We start from the raw sequence: 17,178 nt of genomic DNA on the forward strand, positions 1-17,178 counted from the left end.
TGTTACACAACCGGTTCTTCCAGTCAAGCGCCTTTCCAATTGGCTGACTCCTCTGCTTTCTTCCATAAATGGAGTATTAGAGAGTTAGTGAGGGAAAATACTTTTCTAAAAGAAATTTTTTAAAATTATGTAAATATATCTAAAACTTGATATAGATAATACGACATTACATATCATAGTAAGGGTTGCTTAAATCAAAAGATTTTTGAATACCCTGATTTAAAAAAAAAAAAAAAGAAGAAAAATATAGGTGAAAATTCCTTGATATGATCAAAATAATGATTATCGTTTGCACCATGAGCAATAAAAAAATATGACAATTAAAAACTTATTTATCAAATATATATGAGGGACATGATCACAAACATTGGTAAATAATAATAATAATAATAATAATAATAATAATAATAATAATAATAATAATAATAATAATAATAATAATAATATAATAATAATAATAATAATAATAGACTCTTCAGAGCACATCGTAACCTTAACAATGAGGTTCTTGGCGCTTTAAATTACATCAACACAAAACAATATAGAGAGCACATGACATCAAAAAAGAAATGTTTTCAAGGATTTCTTGAAAACAGACAATGATTTGGATTCTTGGATGCTCTGTGGAATGATGTTCCATACAGGCGGACTAAAATGAGAAAAGGACCTTGATAATACAAAGACTTACAGGGAAAACAAAGACGTGTCCTGGAGGACCTGGTACTCCATTACCTCCCGGTATTCCATCCCTACCAGACACACCCTGTAGAAAGAAAAATACACAAATAGTTTTTAATCATTGAAGAAAAAAAAAATTAATGGACTATATAATCATCCTAAAAAACAAACGTTTCCATAAAAAAAAACAAAAAAAAAGGATTCTTAGGTGGTAAACTCTCAGTCAAATTAGAGATGAGGAGAAGGTGCCATTTTAAGTCCACTTGCATTTATATCAGGAGATTTTTTGTTTGACTACTAATGGGAGCAGGGGGGGGGAGGGAGTCTTTTTAAAACTCTGTCCCAGACATCCCTAATTAAAAAGGAGGTTCCGCCTTTTTAAATAGATTGAATATGATAAAAAGGGCATTCCCTCAAATATTTTGTCAGTCAAATTTACAATGAAATTCTTGGTAACAGTTTACCACACCATAACTGCTAAAATCACAAATAACTCAAGGCATAACCATGTGCAATGGCATATAGAGTTCAGTCAATATCATTATCCCAATAATTGCTTTTTGAAATAATTTTATCTTCAATTCATCAAACACAATACTATACACAACTTTTGAGGTCAATATCTTGCACTCATTTTTTTTCACTTCATATTTTAAAAGATATTCAATTACTCAAAAATTTATCAGGTTCTCCATCTTATAATCAAACAGAATGGTTTTGATTAAATTTTTTTTTTAAATTCTTGAGCTTTAATAAAACTTACTGAATCTCCTTTGATACCTGGGGGACCAGGAGGGCCCCTCATACCTGGAGGACCAGGAGGTCCCTGAAAATAGAAGGACAAAATGGCTCTTTCAATGTAATGGTTATGGTGGTAGAGAGGCTGTTGTAATATTGGTGGTAGTAATATATGAGTGATGATAGAGTTCTTAACACAAGATAGAGTAGGATGCGAGATAGAGTAGGAGATGAAGTTTATGTGGTAAAGATGCCAGTAATTATGTTATGAAATATTTTTGGTTGTGATAATAATCAGTTGGTAGAGGTAGCTATGATCATAAAAGTGAAGATTATGATTTACAAAGTACTCTGGATGGTGATCAGACTAATGGATAAATAAGTTAATGGACATCTACATAAATGGGAAATTCCACGAAAATGTCAACCGAAGGGGTGTTTTACAAATTCTTAAGAACATATGAAAATTTGTTACCAATTTGTTGGAAAATCATTCAGGATTATGAATATAAGGATATTTCGTGCATATTTGTGGTACAGGATGCTTATTGTAGCTTTATGTAAGGGTATCCCCTATTTGAAGAATGAAAAGAATATTTTCTCAATATTATAAATCTTGCAACTTCTACAAAATTATAGCTACCTTTGCTTTTGTTTATTGATATTAAAACAATTATAAGTATCAGAAACTATATAAACATTCAAATTTACGATTTTAATGAAATGTTGTCCTCATCTGTCGTTTTAATGACCTTGGGAAATTGTATGTCAGTCCGTTACCATTAAAACAGTATTTTTTCATCTACGAAAGATGTGATTGTTGTACAGACTCACTATTTCAGATTTTCTGTTCTTACATGAATGGCTTTAGCACTGTAAGATAATTTTTCAAGAATTTATCATTTAAGGTACTTTTGTTGGGTAACGGACTGACATTTTTTAGGGTAACGGACTGACAGTAACAGACTGACTAATTCTATTTTAATTCAAAGACAATATATAAAAGTTGTTTTTTAAGTCCCAAGAGTAATGTCCACTCCAATGTGTTTCAACTGATCAGGCAGCCATTTTATAAACATTTGGATCATAAAATTTCAAACACTGGTCTTCAACATCAAGCCTGCTATTTTTCAATAGGTAAGTTGAATCTTTTAAAGCTTGTGAATCTTTTGATCACTTGAAGATTTTTGCTATGTTTGAATTGAGGGAAAAACACTGTTTATTGTTCTATAATATCCTTATGACAATGGAGTCAGTAGTCTTATGTTAAAGGGACAAGAAGCCCTGGGAGAAAAAAAAAAAAAGAAATCAAACATTTAAATTAATGTGGAAAACTTTTGAGTCACTGAGGCTTTAAATGTAGTGGGTCAGCAAGCTGTTTAGTTGTGTATAATGTCAATATTTTAGTTGTTACAAAGTAATGTGATACAAATTAGAAATGAGTTTTATTTTCTTAGTTTGCTGTATAATTTTTAAGAAAACAAGATTTGCTTTTTATTCCGATTTGACTTTCATAGCTTATGATGTAATTTCGCTCAATTTTCTTTATTCACAGGTTCAAGATGCCTACTCTATCCATGGTTCAAATTATCAAGAAAGACTGAAAACCGATGGACATTACGTTGTTTAGGAAAAAGATAGGCAACAAAAGCAGGAGTCTCCAAGAAAACTTGGAAATGATTGTGAAGGACGCTTAAAAGAAATAACGGGATTTTTCAAGCAAAATGGGAAAAAAAAGAGAAAGCCGATCAATCTACAACTCCAAAAGAAAGTAAACCAAGCACACCTCAATCCAGATGCCTCACTTTTCAGCACAGGAAAGTAAAATACTGAATTGAACTTTGAGTGTACCATCCTCCCAAAAAAAAAAAAAAGAAATTAAACTATGCCTGTACTGCTAAGGGCATCCATCAACCAATGGTTTTTGAAATATTTTAATCATGGAAATGGGCTTTCAAGATGAAATAAAATAATTTGATCGAAAATTTCTATTTGGACAAGAAGTACTCTTGGCGAGCACCAAGGGAAAAATATTTCATAATTGTGAGAGATGAAAAAAAGAGAAAGGACGAAAATTCAAAAAAGTTTCGTGTAAAAAAACCTGAAAGAGGGTGTCAATTGTTAGTGAATTTCATCCAGGAATCAAAATTGGCTTAAGTTTATTTTGCTCCCTCGGAACCTCAGAATGTACTTCTAAGAGAAATCCCACAATCTGCATAAGTAAATTGTAACAATCAAGGATAAAATGGACCAAATGATTATTTTTGAAGATCTTTCTTAGATCTTATATTTATATAACTGGCTTTCTGGTCAAGTGCAGATGAGGAAGAGATTGACTGCCAATACTATCGACCAGTTTGTAGTGACAGTCATGGCCTATTGACAATTCCTAATCTTGAGGAATCAAGATGAAATACAGAATAAAAATTAAGCTTCAAAAATAAGTACCAAAAGAATGTTAAACATTCCCCAGTTTTAAAGTCCTTTCTTATCTACATTTTTTTCTTTCTTTTTGATAATTTAATTTCATAGTTGAAATAAAGTTCCCGTTTGGCTGTGGCAGAATAGATTTCAACTCCACGAATCATTATTTCATTATTTTTTTTTTTTCAAAAGCAAAGTTGGGATTGAGGTAATCAGATGTCACCCATCGAGTTACTCATCATGCCCAATGTAGCTTGACATCCATATAAGGAAGAGTGTTGGTTTGATCAATCACACTGGGTATTCAGTGTTGCTCATAGTTACATAATTTGTTATTTGCTCTGGATTTTATGTAATAACCGTTATTCTGAGTAATAACATTCAGAGGTGTCAGTCCGTTACCGACACTTTTTCAAAGACTGCAGATTCAAATTTTGGACAATCTTTTAAATATTGCTAGTGGGTTGTAGAACAACATCTCGTGGTTACTGTGGTTACTATTAAAGAACTTATTTGTTACTGGAAGGTTTAACTTCAGAAAGTTTGATCCATCTACATATAAAATTGAAAAAGATGGATTTTCTGATGTCAGTCCGTTACCAACATTATAATGTCAAAAAAATTCAAGTTGATTAAGATTCATCTTTATCCTTTTGATATATGATAAGGGCGGACATGATACATGTCTATGGGAAATATTAGCTCCATACAATAAATACATTGCATTTCAGAGCACGAAATGTATGCATTTTTGGTCTGATTTGTCAGTCCGTTACCCGTGGAATTTCCCAAATATGGAACTTGCTCAATCCATGTTGTATTATCAATAGCAGAGCGATCAATATTACTTCTGTCATCATCATCATAATACCATAACAATACCACTATTCAGATGGCTTAACTGTATGTAATAATTGAACATACTACTTCTTTGCTATATATAGCTACCACTATTATCTATAAAGAAACTATAAAGAAACGCAGATGGAGATGGCTAGGACATGTTGCCTGAAGAGAAGCAACTGCTTTGCCAAGAACTGCACTCCGCTGGATAGCTGATGGCAAAAGACGAAGAGGCAGACTAAGAGAAACTTGGAGAAGATCATTGGATAAAGAGCTTAAAGAAGCGGACCTAACATGGAATAACATCTGTGTCCATGCAGCCGACAGACAGAAAAGGAAATCCTTGGTATATGCCTTATACACTCCATGGCTCGATAAGGATAAAGTAACTTCTTTGCAACACTTACTTTTTTTTTATAATAAAAAATTATTTCTTCGCTTAATCACATACCTTCTCTGCTTAATCAACATCACCCAGAGTTATCAATTTTACAAATCAGACATTAGCAAGCATAAAAACCTTGCTTTGTCAGTCATTATCCAGTTTTATTCTTACAAGCTTGTTACTCACTTACGCAGTGCTCTAGTGTACCAATATTACTGAAGGAATGTAGTGATGAAATAATTTCAGGCATAGGAAAATTGATTGTTTGATTTATATGCTATTTGCATTCTACCTCATGAAGCATATGTTAAGTCTATTCAATACCTGTGTCTTGGTTGGCTTTAAACTGAAAGATCCTCCTATGCTCTACACCGTTTCATCGAATCTGGACTATTCATCTTAAGGGACGAACAATCTACCATTAAGCTAAAAATTAACAACCATAAAACTTGTTGGTATATCTCAGTATATGACGGAAGAGAAGTTCAAAATATCTCAAAACCTTTCATTAGGAGAGAGTGGCTTGATATGAATGACATGACACTAACAAATTGCGAAACTTCAAGAGCAGAGACAAATATTTGTTTGATACCTTATAACTTATTACTATTATTATTATTATTATTATTATTATTATATTATTATTATTATTATTATTATTATTATTTATTATTATTATTATTATTATTATTATTATTCTTATTATTCTTATTATTATTATTATTATTAATATTATTGTTGTTGTTGCTGTTGTTCTTGTTGTACAGCAATGTGGTCTTGTAGTATGATACTCGCTTTCAGATCGGGAGGTCCTGGGTTTGAGACTCACTCTGTACATAGTTGAGTCCTTGGAAAAGGCTCTTTACTCACGTTTTCTCATTGTACTCAGGTGTAAAATGAGTACCTGGCCATCAACAGCATGTCTCTGTCCGAAAAAAATTGTAATATCCCTAACATGCGTCGTGTCAAGTCCAACATGATAAGTTGCTGTTATCCAGGGAGGTCTTGTAAAGTGTTTTGAGCATGTTTATTGGTTATTGCGCTATATAAAAGCTCAAGTTAAGTTAAATTAAGTTATTGTTGTTGTTGATGATGATGATGGTGATATTGTTATTGTTGTCAACACAGATATTATGTATTTACTTACAGAAGTGTAGGTAACTCCTCTCATTTCCACAGATCCATACTCCAGGGTTACTTTAGAAAGCTGGAAAAGGAAAAAAAGATATACACAAATTACACCATAATGACATAAAAATAACCATTACTAAATTTACTTATATATTAAAACATCTAAAACTTATTTCATCAGAATAAAATTCATTGATTCCAGTTATCATCAGTTTTTTTTTTTTACATCAGTAATCATGATTATCACCAATTACCTCAATTTTACCATATGTTTAAGGCAAATTATTACATGTAAATGAATAAATCTTTTCTATAGTGCGCTCAGTCGAGAAATTCATGCTCTCAAGCATTCGACATGTTCAAAAAATACGTAAATTTCATGACATGACAATAGAGTAAATGAAATACATTTTGAGTTACATTCACACAAGGGCTTGAACAACTCAGCCTTTAGATTCAACAGCAACACATAGGCAAAAGTAGAGTTTATAATGGTAAATTGGGAAGGGGGACCTGCACAAGGCAAAAATCTAAAAAGGTATGTAATTAACAGTATCAGACAACAAAGCAGGAAAAAAACAAACAATAAAAATCACCCGATAAATCAAAATCAGTCTCATTAGACTGGGCAGGCTGATTTTTTCTTGTATTTTTCTTTCTGCTTTGTCTGGCACTGTTTTGTACTTTAATGTCCAGTTTTGATTATATGAAAGTCTAAATTTTTTCAGCCACATTGGAGCAGATTAGTCTTAGAATTCTTTCCTTAGCATTTGTTGTCTAACACTAAGATCATAAAATGTTACGCAAGTAACGTTACGCAAGTAAAAAAAAAAACACATGATAAACATTCCAACATACCTCAGATCCTCCAGAGAATGAAACATTGGGATCTCCAGAGTGTGATCCAGACACAGACCCAGAGGCAAATGATGACTGAGAGCTGAGGTATGGCAGGGCAACATCACAGTCAGGTGTGTAGGTCTCACAGTGTTCATAAGCTGCGCCAGGGTCTGAGATCATCAATAAGTCTTGGATATCTCCCTGAAAGAAAATAAGTTGAAGGCTTCATTTCACTATTTTTGTTAAGTTATTATGTAGTGTAATGAGAAAAGTATTGGCAATTTCCTTTTACAATGCTTAAGTATGTCCAGATAATATTTACTTTTATCCATTTTTAATGCAGAATAAGCCATTGTCACCAAGACAGAGCAGTAAGAATATCACAAGTTGGGCTTCAATTAAGCTATAATCGCAAAACCGTTACAAGTCTTCTGATGAAAACAGTATGAAATGGTGTTTGGTCAAAGTAAGATCAGTTTCGCATTTGAAGGGTTAATTTTTTTCTTTTTTTTTTGTGTCGTTTTGTTCTTTTTATTTGTTTTTGTTCAAAATCAGCATAGCTGTTTCCATTTTTTGAATGGCAAGAGGTTTGCTGCATACACAAAACAAGACAGCTAGGTCTGATTGCTCAAATTCGTGTCATGGCAGTAAACCAAATTGAGCAGCTCAGTATTCGTGATACCCTCCCAAAAATGATCTGCTTCTCCCATTCCCAACACAAGTCCAAATTGAGAAATAGTACTCTTTTTTTGTCACTGTTTTACTTCTTTTTTGCTTATGCGAAGCATATTTTAAATGCCTTAACCAATAATAGTTCTAAAAATATATTATGTCTTTGACAAATTGTTGCATATTTCAACACTAGTTTAAATATTCCATATGTGATTACTCCTCTAAAAATAATGCATGCTGTGCTTCTATTCAATCAAAACTCACTGTAAAAACTTTAGTATCATCTTCAATTTGGAAGCCCAGGAAAACAAGACCTTCAGTATCAATTCTCCCTGGTAAAGTCCTATTGAATTCAAATGTCTTCTGCTGGATACAGTTGTGGAATAAAGTCAAAGATTTGCCTTTCACACTCAAAGCCACCCGGTGCCATCTGTTGTAAAGAGGATAGAGGAGTTATTTGGTTAGTACTCACTCCATGATTTGTGACAAAGACACAAAAAAGACATACACACAGAGGGGAGAGAGAGACAGAGAGAGAGAGAGAGAGAGAGAGAGAGAGAGAGAGAGAGAGAGAGAGAGAGAGAGAGAGAGAGAGAGAGAGAGAGAGAGAGAGAGAGAGAGAGAGAAACTGGGTCTTTGATCTTGACAAACTGATTAAAAACCTCTTCAGTGAAAAAATATAATAAGGTGAGGTGTCTATGAAACAGCACCGGACTAATCAGAACGAAAAAAGTACAGAATAAAAATAATAAACCTGCCGACTGAGCATTGAAATTTTATGTTATAAATTAGAAAATTATACCAACGCTTATGACTTATTATGAAGTGACTTGACCTCTTTGTAAATTTTGTGAGTGCTACTACTTACTACACTCAGTCCGACGTGTACAAATATGTGGGTCTGACACACGAACTCAATTATGGGCCAAGTTTAACAGTGTTGTCATGAACAATATTTTGCGTCATTTTTTGTTTTTTTAGATTTCCACTACAACAATGAGCCCATATTGGATTGGGTTATCAGACCTGCAAATAAGTATATAAGTGCACGTCGACTCAGTCATATATTTGCGCAATTTCACTTAGGACCTATTAGGTCATACACGGGAAAACCAACAAGCAAGCTTTCAGGAACACAGTATGATGCTATACTGCTCTCTCTTTCTCTCCCTCTCCTCTTTCTTTCCCTCAATGGTAAGGTGATACTCACTCATTACAAATACAAGTTAGTTATATCTAATTAATACAGTTATTAATATCATTATTTTAAATTTTTATTTGGATGTATTACTAGATAGAATCAATGTGGCAACCCAAATCGGACCAGTCCGAGTCAGGGACATCAACCCGCAAACAGTGCCCATAATCGCATCCAGTCCAATCACAGTGATAACATATTAATAATACTAGGCGTCTAGCTATCACAGGATGCCTTTTAATATTAAATACAGTTGAATTCCATTTCTAAATTTAACGTTGTGCCTGAAACTTAAACCTGGAGTGTTGACGATTAAAAAAAAAAGACAAACATTTTTTTTTTCATATTTTGGAAGCAGAGGACAGCAGCAAGATTAAAAAGAGGAAGTGAAAACAAAACGGAAGTGACAAGATCATAGTGCTAAAAGATTAAGGGAAACGGACCTGCCAACTGAAAATTTAAAAATTCGTAATTTTTGGGAGACAAAAATTGTACTGGCTGTAGTTAACTTTAAAAATCAACTTTTTTCACCCTCACAATGATTAAATACTACTTCAAAATCCTTAAATTTATGTAAGAGGCATCTACTTTCATATTCAATCACGTTTAATGACGTATAGATGCTTATAAATTTGTGAAATTGGAGCCAAAATGTCTTAATTTTACGAATTTTTCGTAATAGTAGGCAAGTGACCAACTATTTTTTCTAATTAGATACGGCTACAATATCTCATGCTCAAGGAATCTTCTTACATCAAGCAAGGTTGTGGACAGCTGTTCAGTGTTTTTCTTAGTCAGTATAAAGCTTTATAAATATGCCCGTTGAAGAGTTTTTGCAAGATGAGCTTGAGCTTTGAGCTTTTTTATATAGCGCAATATCCACTAAATGTGCTCAAAGCGCTTTACAAGGGGTCCCTGACCAACAGCAACACGTAACATGTAGAACGAAACATGACGCATAATATAATTATTACATTAGAACTAAGATCTAAATGGCCATCCCGGTGATGCTAATTAACATTAGATCCATTATGGTCTTGCAAATATTAAAAACATTTAGCATGATATCCTAGTACCTAGGGCCTAGGGGTATTCTTACTTTTTCGCTACTTGGCTAATGTGATTAAAAGAGCTAGTCGTCTTCCAGCGTCCCCCTTCCCCCGAGAACACAAGCCTCACTGCGGAAAATACCTATTCCATATTAGTATTAGGAGAATGCGTTTGTCACTGGTTTGATCCCTCAGTTGTATCCAACGTAACTCATTTAAATATGTCTTGATTATTTCTAAGAATGAATAAAACTCCTTTTACCTAACTGTTTGAAAAGAATCAGGCTAAATGATGCGGCTATGTGGTCTAGTGGTATGACACTCGCTTTCGAATCAGAAGGTCCTGGGTTCGAGCCTCGCGCTCGACGCATAGTTGAGTCCTTGGAAAAGTCTCTTTACTCACATTCTCTCACCGTACTCAGGTGTAAAATGAGTACCTGGCCATCAACAGCATGTCTCTGTCCGAAAAATTGTAATATCGCCTAACAGGCGTCATGTCCCGTACTAAATGTTATATGTTGCTGTTGGCCAGGGACCCCTTGTAAAGCGCTTTGAGCACATTTAGTGGATATTGCGCTATATATATATATTTTTAAAAGCTCTCTAAATACTGAAAAACTCGTCCCGTGTGTTTGAGTTCTTGTTACTCTTACTCAAGTGACTGATCAAGGGTCTGAATCATGTCCCAGACGCATTCGTTCAATAGGATGCGATGTTAAACCCGTGGTGTGTTCTTTGATTTTACTTCTTCCATTACACACACTTACTTTCCGTCGTTGATGGTGATATCAAAAGAAAGGGAATTTTCTGCACCAGGCTGGCCATAATAATCAGAGAAGAGAAAGGTGGGCTTCTCGCCAACACTGAGAGATATAATCTCATTGGCACTTTTATCACTGTACACGGTGAACACTTTTCCTGTTACTCCTTGGTCCGGGCGGATGGTAAAAAGAAGGGAAAAATCCTCCGGGAATCCATCTGAAAAGAAGATAAACCAAAAAAAAATAAAAATAAAAATAAAATGAATAAGTAGGACATAGATAATGAATTTAAATTCATTTATGAGATATGAAATTCCTCTTTGGTCTTCAGTTTAGATGTTTTTTCTTTTTAGTTTTGCTTTGTTTTAAAAATAGATTATGAAATATTTGAGTATGTTAAAGGCCTTATTGCATTGTTATGCTTTTCATCTTTTAAAAAGACTGCTTGTAGTTTTGAAAATAGCACTTGAATCCAAAAAAAATTTATTTAAAGCACCTCTCATTTATGGGTTAGATACACTGGTTTCATCCACACTTCCCCTTCCATATTCTGTCACTTAATGAAACTGTTGTAACTTGATGTTATGCACACTTCCGAGTTCTGTTTTCAAAATGCAACTTGAAGTAGACTGTTTCTTTCGGCCCTCCAGGACTACCTTCAATGTTTGATATAAGTATGGATTGACATATGGACAGATAGGCAGACAGACAGATTCACGGATGGACAGTCGGACAGACAGCCAGACAGAGACATACAAAAAGGCAGACAGACAGACAAACGACAGACAGTTACATTCTTACCCGTAAAAACATCCCTTATTCTCATATGCGGTAAAGAATCTCCAGCTGTAATCTTCCAGGCTTCGTCCTGTACGGTATCGTCCCTATCTCCACCTTGGAATCGAATTCTGTCCTGACAAATTCCCACGGATTGCTCGGCACCTTGAGTCCCATCATCTAATTGGAAAGCTTCTAGTATATCAATTGATCCTGGGGAGGAAACATAAAGGAAGTCATCAATAACATGTTCCAATGGTCATTCAATTTAAATTTTTTTAAATGTTATAACCCATCACCTTGGAACGGTATCATGGCGAGGTAATATCGACTTTAGACGCTGAAAATCGAATTTGTTTTGAAAACATATGTTACGGTAAATATTGGGAGTTTTGCGAGGATAAATTCTCAAAAGTGCTTTAACTCGCTCAATTCTAGAGATTTTTGCTACTTTCCAAAACTGAAAAAAAAACTATTAAAAATGAGCATGTGCATATATAATTTTATTCAACTATCAGTAACATGTAAAAACTATTTTTTTAAATTAGATTTGATACTTGTACTACGCCTATAATTTGTCTCAGAAAAAAATGTAATAAATACACATGGGGTAAAAGTAACCCCGGGTATACTACGGATATAGTCGGTGTTAGGGTTGAGTGAGTTAACTTAATTTTTCATACGTGTGGTTCACATTGACATGAAACCAATTTGAGATAATGGATCACATATTATTCGATTTCGTCTCAACATGTTGGTCATTCGAAGAGTTATAAAGTCCACGAAATCGATGTTTATCTTGGTTTGTGCGGCTATGTGGTCTAGTGGTATGACACTCGCTTTCGGATCGGAAGGTAATGGGTTCGAGCCTCGCGCTCGGCGCATAGTTGAGTCCTTGGAAAAGGCTCTTTACTCACATTCTCTCACCGTACTCAGGTGGAAAATGAGTAGCTGGTCGTTAACGCACAGCGTTGCCTTTGTCCGAAAAAAATGTAATATCGCCTAACAGGCGTCATGTTCCGTCCTACGTGTTAAATTTTGCTGTTGAGCAGGGACCCTTTGTAAAGCGCTTTGAGCACATTCAGTGGATATTGCGCTATATAAAGCTCAATTATTATCAATTATTGGTTTCTACAGTCAGAGCGTACCTCTCTCTCTAAGCTTATGTCTTAAGCCTCTCCTTACCAACCATAGGAAAATCGTCACATTCGTTACGATGAAACCAACAATTTTCTCATTCTTCTATTCTTTCTACATCACAAATTATTATAAAGAAAATACTTTGTTATAGCGATAAAGAGAGACACTGGGCAATAATTATGTATGGTATGTACTTGTTCCTTTTCTGTTTGAGTAGAAAAAAAATCTATTTTTGTGTTTGGTGGGTGTGAAGTTTCAGGGAAAATTCTGAAAATGTCTGGTAAGGAGAGTTAACCCTCTCTTTAACAACTACTGGAAAATCGTCACATTCATTACGATACAAGCAACATTTTTCTCATTCAAATTTCTCTTGTACATCATAAAATTTAAAGAAAATGTATCGCAAGAACTTACTGCTATCGCGTTTAAGTGAGAAAAATATATTTTGTGTTAGTTGGGTGTCAAGTTTTGGGGAAAACCCTGAAAATGTCTGGTAAGGAGAGAGTTAAATGGCTCTTTCCCATCAAATGACACTTGACGCGTCAAGCCAATCTGGTATTTATTATGCTATGACAAACAAGATGGAAAAAAATCAAAGCGAATGTGAGTCAACTTTATCACAATTACATAATTTTTGTATTTTGCAGTTCATGAAAATCAGTTCATTTTCTTCAACGAAAGTATTCAATTTATCACCATTTGCCTCAAAATGGTATTATGGATGGATGAGGCAGATGCATTACAGGGATTTTAGAGTTAAAATGAGTCGTTTAAAGTTTAATTTTTGTCACTGTAATAAACCATGTCCATTCTTCTTAATTAATTGTGCGGCTATGTGGTCTTGTGGTATGACACTCGCTTTCGGATCGGAAGATCCTGTGTTCGAGCCTCGCTCGGCGCATAGTTGAGTCCCGGGAAAAGGCTCTTAAAAATTCAACTTTAAGCATCAGGAACGCCAGACGTACTACCATCATGAGACGATTGGGCACATTTGTGATGTACACATTATTGATAGATCGAAGTTGACGTCACTCAGGTCTTTGTTATTGTTTTTTTTTTTTGTTTTTTTTTGGTTATTTATTTATTTATTTATTTATTTATTTTTTGCGTTTATGAGTAATGCTCACTAAACTGTATCATCCAGACTATAAACGTTCAAGGTTACACATAGTTTTGTGTGTTGGTCCGTTATACTTCCGGATGGCAATGTTATGAGCTTCTTAGCCAAGCGCATACTATCTATAGACGAAACCGGAAACGTGAAAAGTGCATCCTAACTTTTATCCCCCCCCCCCCCCCCCCCCCCCTTCCCGCTCTTCCCTCAGTCTGCGACTTGTGTCTTCAAACTGCGAGATTAATATTTTATTATTTCTTCGACTCTTGACAGAGGTAAGATGAGTATCAATTTCAAGAAGTTAACTCACTCAACCCTAACACCGACTTTATCCGTAGTTTCCCCAGGTCACTTTTACCCCATGCCTATTTATTACATTTTTATGAGACAAATTATAGGCGTAGTATCAAAGCTATTGCTGTTAGTTTTTACATGTCAGTGGTAGTTGAATAAAATTATCTATGTACATGCTCATTTTTAATACATTTTCTTTCCAATTTTGAAAAGTAGTAAAAATCTCTAGGATTGAGTGAGTTAAGTTCGGAGAAGAAGCAAGCTAAGTGAAGACGTCTGACTGACTCCTTTGCTGATTTCTGATTATGCTGAGTAAGCAAACAGACGATACGACATGATGCATACATACAGAGTTAGAGAGAAGACATAAAAAATGTTTCACTGTCTTACACGCTGCCGACCAGTTATCGACAATAATAATAATAAAAATATGTCTTGTCTTGAAAACATTTCAAAGAGAATGAGTTAGTATGAATTATGAATGAAGTGTTAATACATTATATGTGTACCTTGCTTGTACTTCAACCCGTCTTCATCATGTTTTGAATCTACCGACGACCCTTTTTTAAAGTATAATTATGAGTGACCAGTCTGTGTGTGTGTGTGTGTGTGCGCGCGCGCGCATGTGTGTGTGAGAGAGAGTGTTGTGTGTGTGTGTGTGGGGGGGGGGGTGTATCTTATTTGTGACCAACGTGTCAATTTGGTATTACAAAGTGACAGAGATAGTTGAGTTTAATTCCCATTAAGAAATTATACTCTTCACATTGAAAGTATTAAACTGCCGTATTATGAGGGGAAAAAAAAAACAATATTAATTTATTTTAAAAATTGGCCAGAAAACTTGTTCTTCAAATATCGATCGAAATTATCCTCATCTCGACAAAAAACTCTCAAACTTGAGACTTCAAGGAGGTCCCAGGTTTGAGTTTTGACAAGATGAAGGTCATCTTAATCCATCGATATTTGAAGTCCAATTTTCTTGTCAAAAGTTTTTAATGCGTGTTTTTTTTTTTAATATTTATTAATTTATTTTTGGTACATAGATCTATGTCTTCTTTTTTCTTTTTTTTTCAGAATGCGGTAGTAGCCTAAAGACAGTATGCGCTTGGCTAAGAAGCTCACAACATTGCCATCCGGACATCAACGGCCAACACACAAAACTGTGTTTTACCTTGAACGTTTATAGTCTGGTTAATACAATTTGGTGAGAATTACTCATAAACACGGATGGCAACATGCAATAACAAGGGGGGGGGGGTGTTGTTATTGTTTGCTGATTTTGGTTTGTTTATCTTTTTTTTTTTTTGTGTTGAATGTGATGAGGTGCCCCAGTGTCGATATTTAAGCTTCAGGTTGCCGCATGCTTTCATGATAAAATAGCCATGTTCATGTCAGATTGATTACAACTCCCCCCCCCCCCCCCCCCCCTTTTTTTTTCCCAGAAATTTCAAAACGGAATATTATAAAATATAGATAGAATGAAATTGACGTCAGACAGGTCTTTGTTATTGTTTTTTGCCATCCATGTTTGGGAGTACTTCTCACTAAACTGTATTAACCAGACTATAAACGTTCAATGTTACACATAGTTTTGTGTGTTGGTTCGCTTGACTTCCGGATGGCAATGATGCGAGCTTCTTAGCCAAGCGCATACAATTTATATGATTATCTTACGGGAGCAAAATCGTTTTATCTTCAATTTGATCAAGTCTGTTTGTTCTGAGATTGAACAGCGTGAGAAAATTGTAGTGAAGCGTGTAGCAAAACACGTGTTGTTAGCTTTATGCAGGTATAACCTATGATTGTGATATAATGATGAATAATGATCTTTGGTGGTGTATTTCTCGTTGGAATCATTGGATTGGTGGTTATATGATGATGATAATGATTATGTTGTTGTTGTTGATGTTGGTGGTAATGATAATGTTGATAATGATGATGATGATGATGATGATGATGATGATGATGATGATGATGATGATGATGGTGATGATGATGATGATGCTGATGATAATGGTGATGAATTTGATGATGATGATGATGATGATGATGATGATGATGATGATGATGATGATGATGATGATGATCATGATGATGATGATGATGATGATGATGATGATGATGATGATGATGATGATGATGATGATGATAACGATGAGGTTTGTGTTATTGTTGCTGGTGGTTGTTGTCATGATGATGATGATGGTGGTGACGATTCTCTTTGAATATCTTTTTTTTTTACTCTCCTTTTTGATTCAATCCGATAATTATTGATAATTCAATAATCCGAATGTTTCAATTACCCGAACTTATTTCCGAGAATGGATGTGTCCGGATTATTGCAACTTTATTGTATTATATAAACATTATGGCCCCAACTCGAACCGATTGACCTCCAATGTAGACAAAAACAAACAAAAAAAAAAAAAAAAAAGCTGAAAAGATTCACAGACGTAGAATCTCTTCAGACTGTGAAATATGAAACCGATTGGCCCATCCCATGCCAGAGACAATGGCTCAGTTACTTGACGGTCTGGGCGCTTAGCTAAGGTAGCACAGGTACAACATGCTGAGTATCTCGCCACTTTCCGTGCTCATTGGGATCTTCTTCTTCTTCTAGGTTCCATGCCTGGTCCAGGCTTCGGATACTGCATGAATTATCTCTCTCCATTCCTCCCTGTCTCTTGCTTTTTCAAACAGCTCTTGGATTGTTAGGTTGGTGAAGCCCTTCAGTTGGTCTATGAGTGTTTTTCTTTGTCTCCCCCGGGCGCGTTTACCAGGTATTTTTCCACAACTTGCCAGGTATTCATTCTTATCTTTCCTTACTATGTGTCATTGGGATAATGAAACGCAAAAGTGAGATTCGTTGTGATTAGCCGATATATTATGTCAAGGCCACAATTGATCCTATGCGTTTAAGGCAAAATACTCACCTGTTCTGAATATATTATAACTAAGTCGTAATCTTAAACGTTTATAGTCTGTAAGAGAAACTTTGGTGAGAACTAATTACCCCGTTCTAAACCAATCACAAATGAGCTTAATGACGCCAATTTCATTCCCTGCAAAGATAAACATAAACTAGCATAACAACGAAACTACCGCCATTTTAGAAGTCCCAGAATCTAGTAGTA

The 17,178-nt window shown here is 34.8% G+C and overlaps 1 protein-coding gene across 1 annotated transcript in view; it reads right to left on the reverse strand.

Annotated features, from left to right (window-relative positions):
- The window catches only part of LOC144980126 (uncharacterized), a 102,733-nt gene that overhangs the window by 64,930 nt on the left and 20,625 nt on the right, over positions 1-17,178 (reverse strand). The window contains exons 3-9 of the mRNA XM_078927673.1: positions 11,521-11,709; positions 10,726-10,936; positions 7,976-8,141; positions 7,058-7,240; positions 6,216-6,275; positions 1,442-1,504; positions 689-763 (exon numbers count right to left, since the gene is read on the reverse strand). Of these exons, the coding sequence (XP_078783799.1) occupies positions 689-763; positions 1,442-1,504; positions 6,216-6,275; positions 7,058-7,240; positions 7,976-8,141; positions 10,726-10,936; positions 11,521-11,709 (947 nt within the window). The remainder of the gene's footprint in view (positions 1-688; positions 764-1,441; positions 1,505-6,215; positions 6,276-7,057; positions 7,241-7,975; positions 8,142-10,725; positions 10,937-11,520; positions 11,710-17,178) is intronic.

The sequence above is a fragment of the Berghia stephanieae genome, chromosome 9, assembly GCF_034508935.2.
Source record: "Berghia stephanieae isolate SIO BIC M18660-M18661 chromosome 9, UCSD_Bste_1.3, whole genome shotgun sequence".
Classification (NCBI taxonomy): Eukaryota; Metazoa; Mollusca; class Gastropoda; order Nudibranchia; family Aeolidiidae; genus Berghia; species Berghia stephanieae.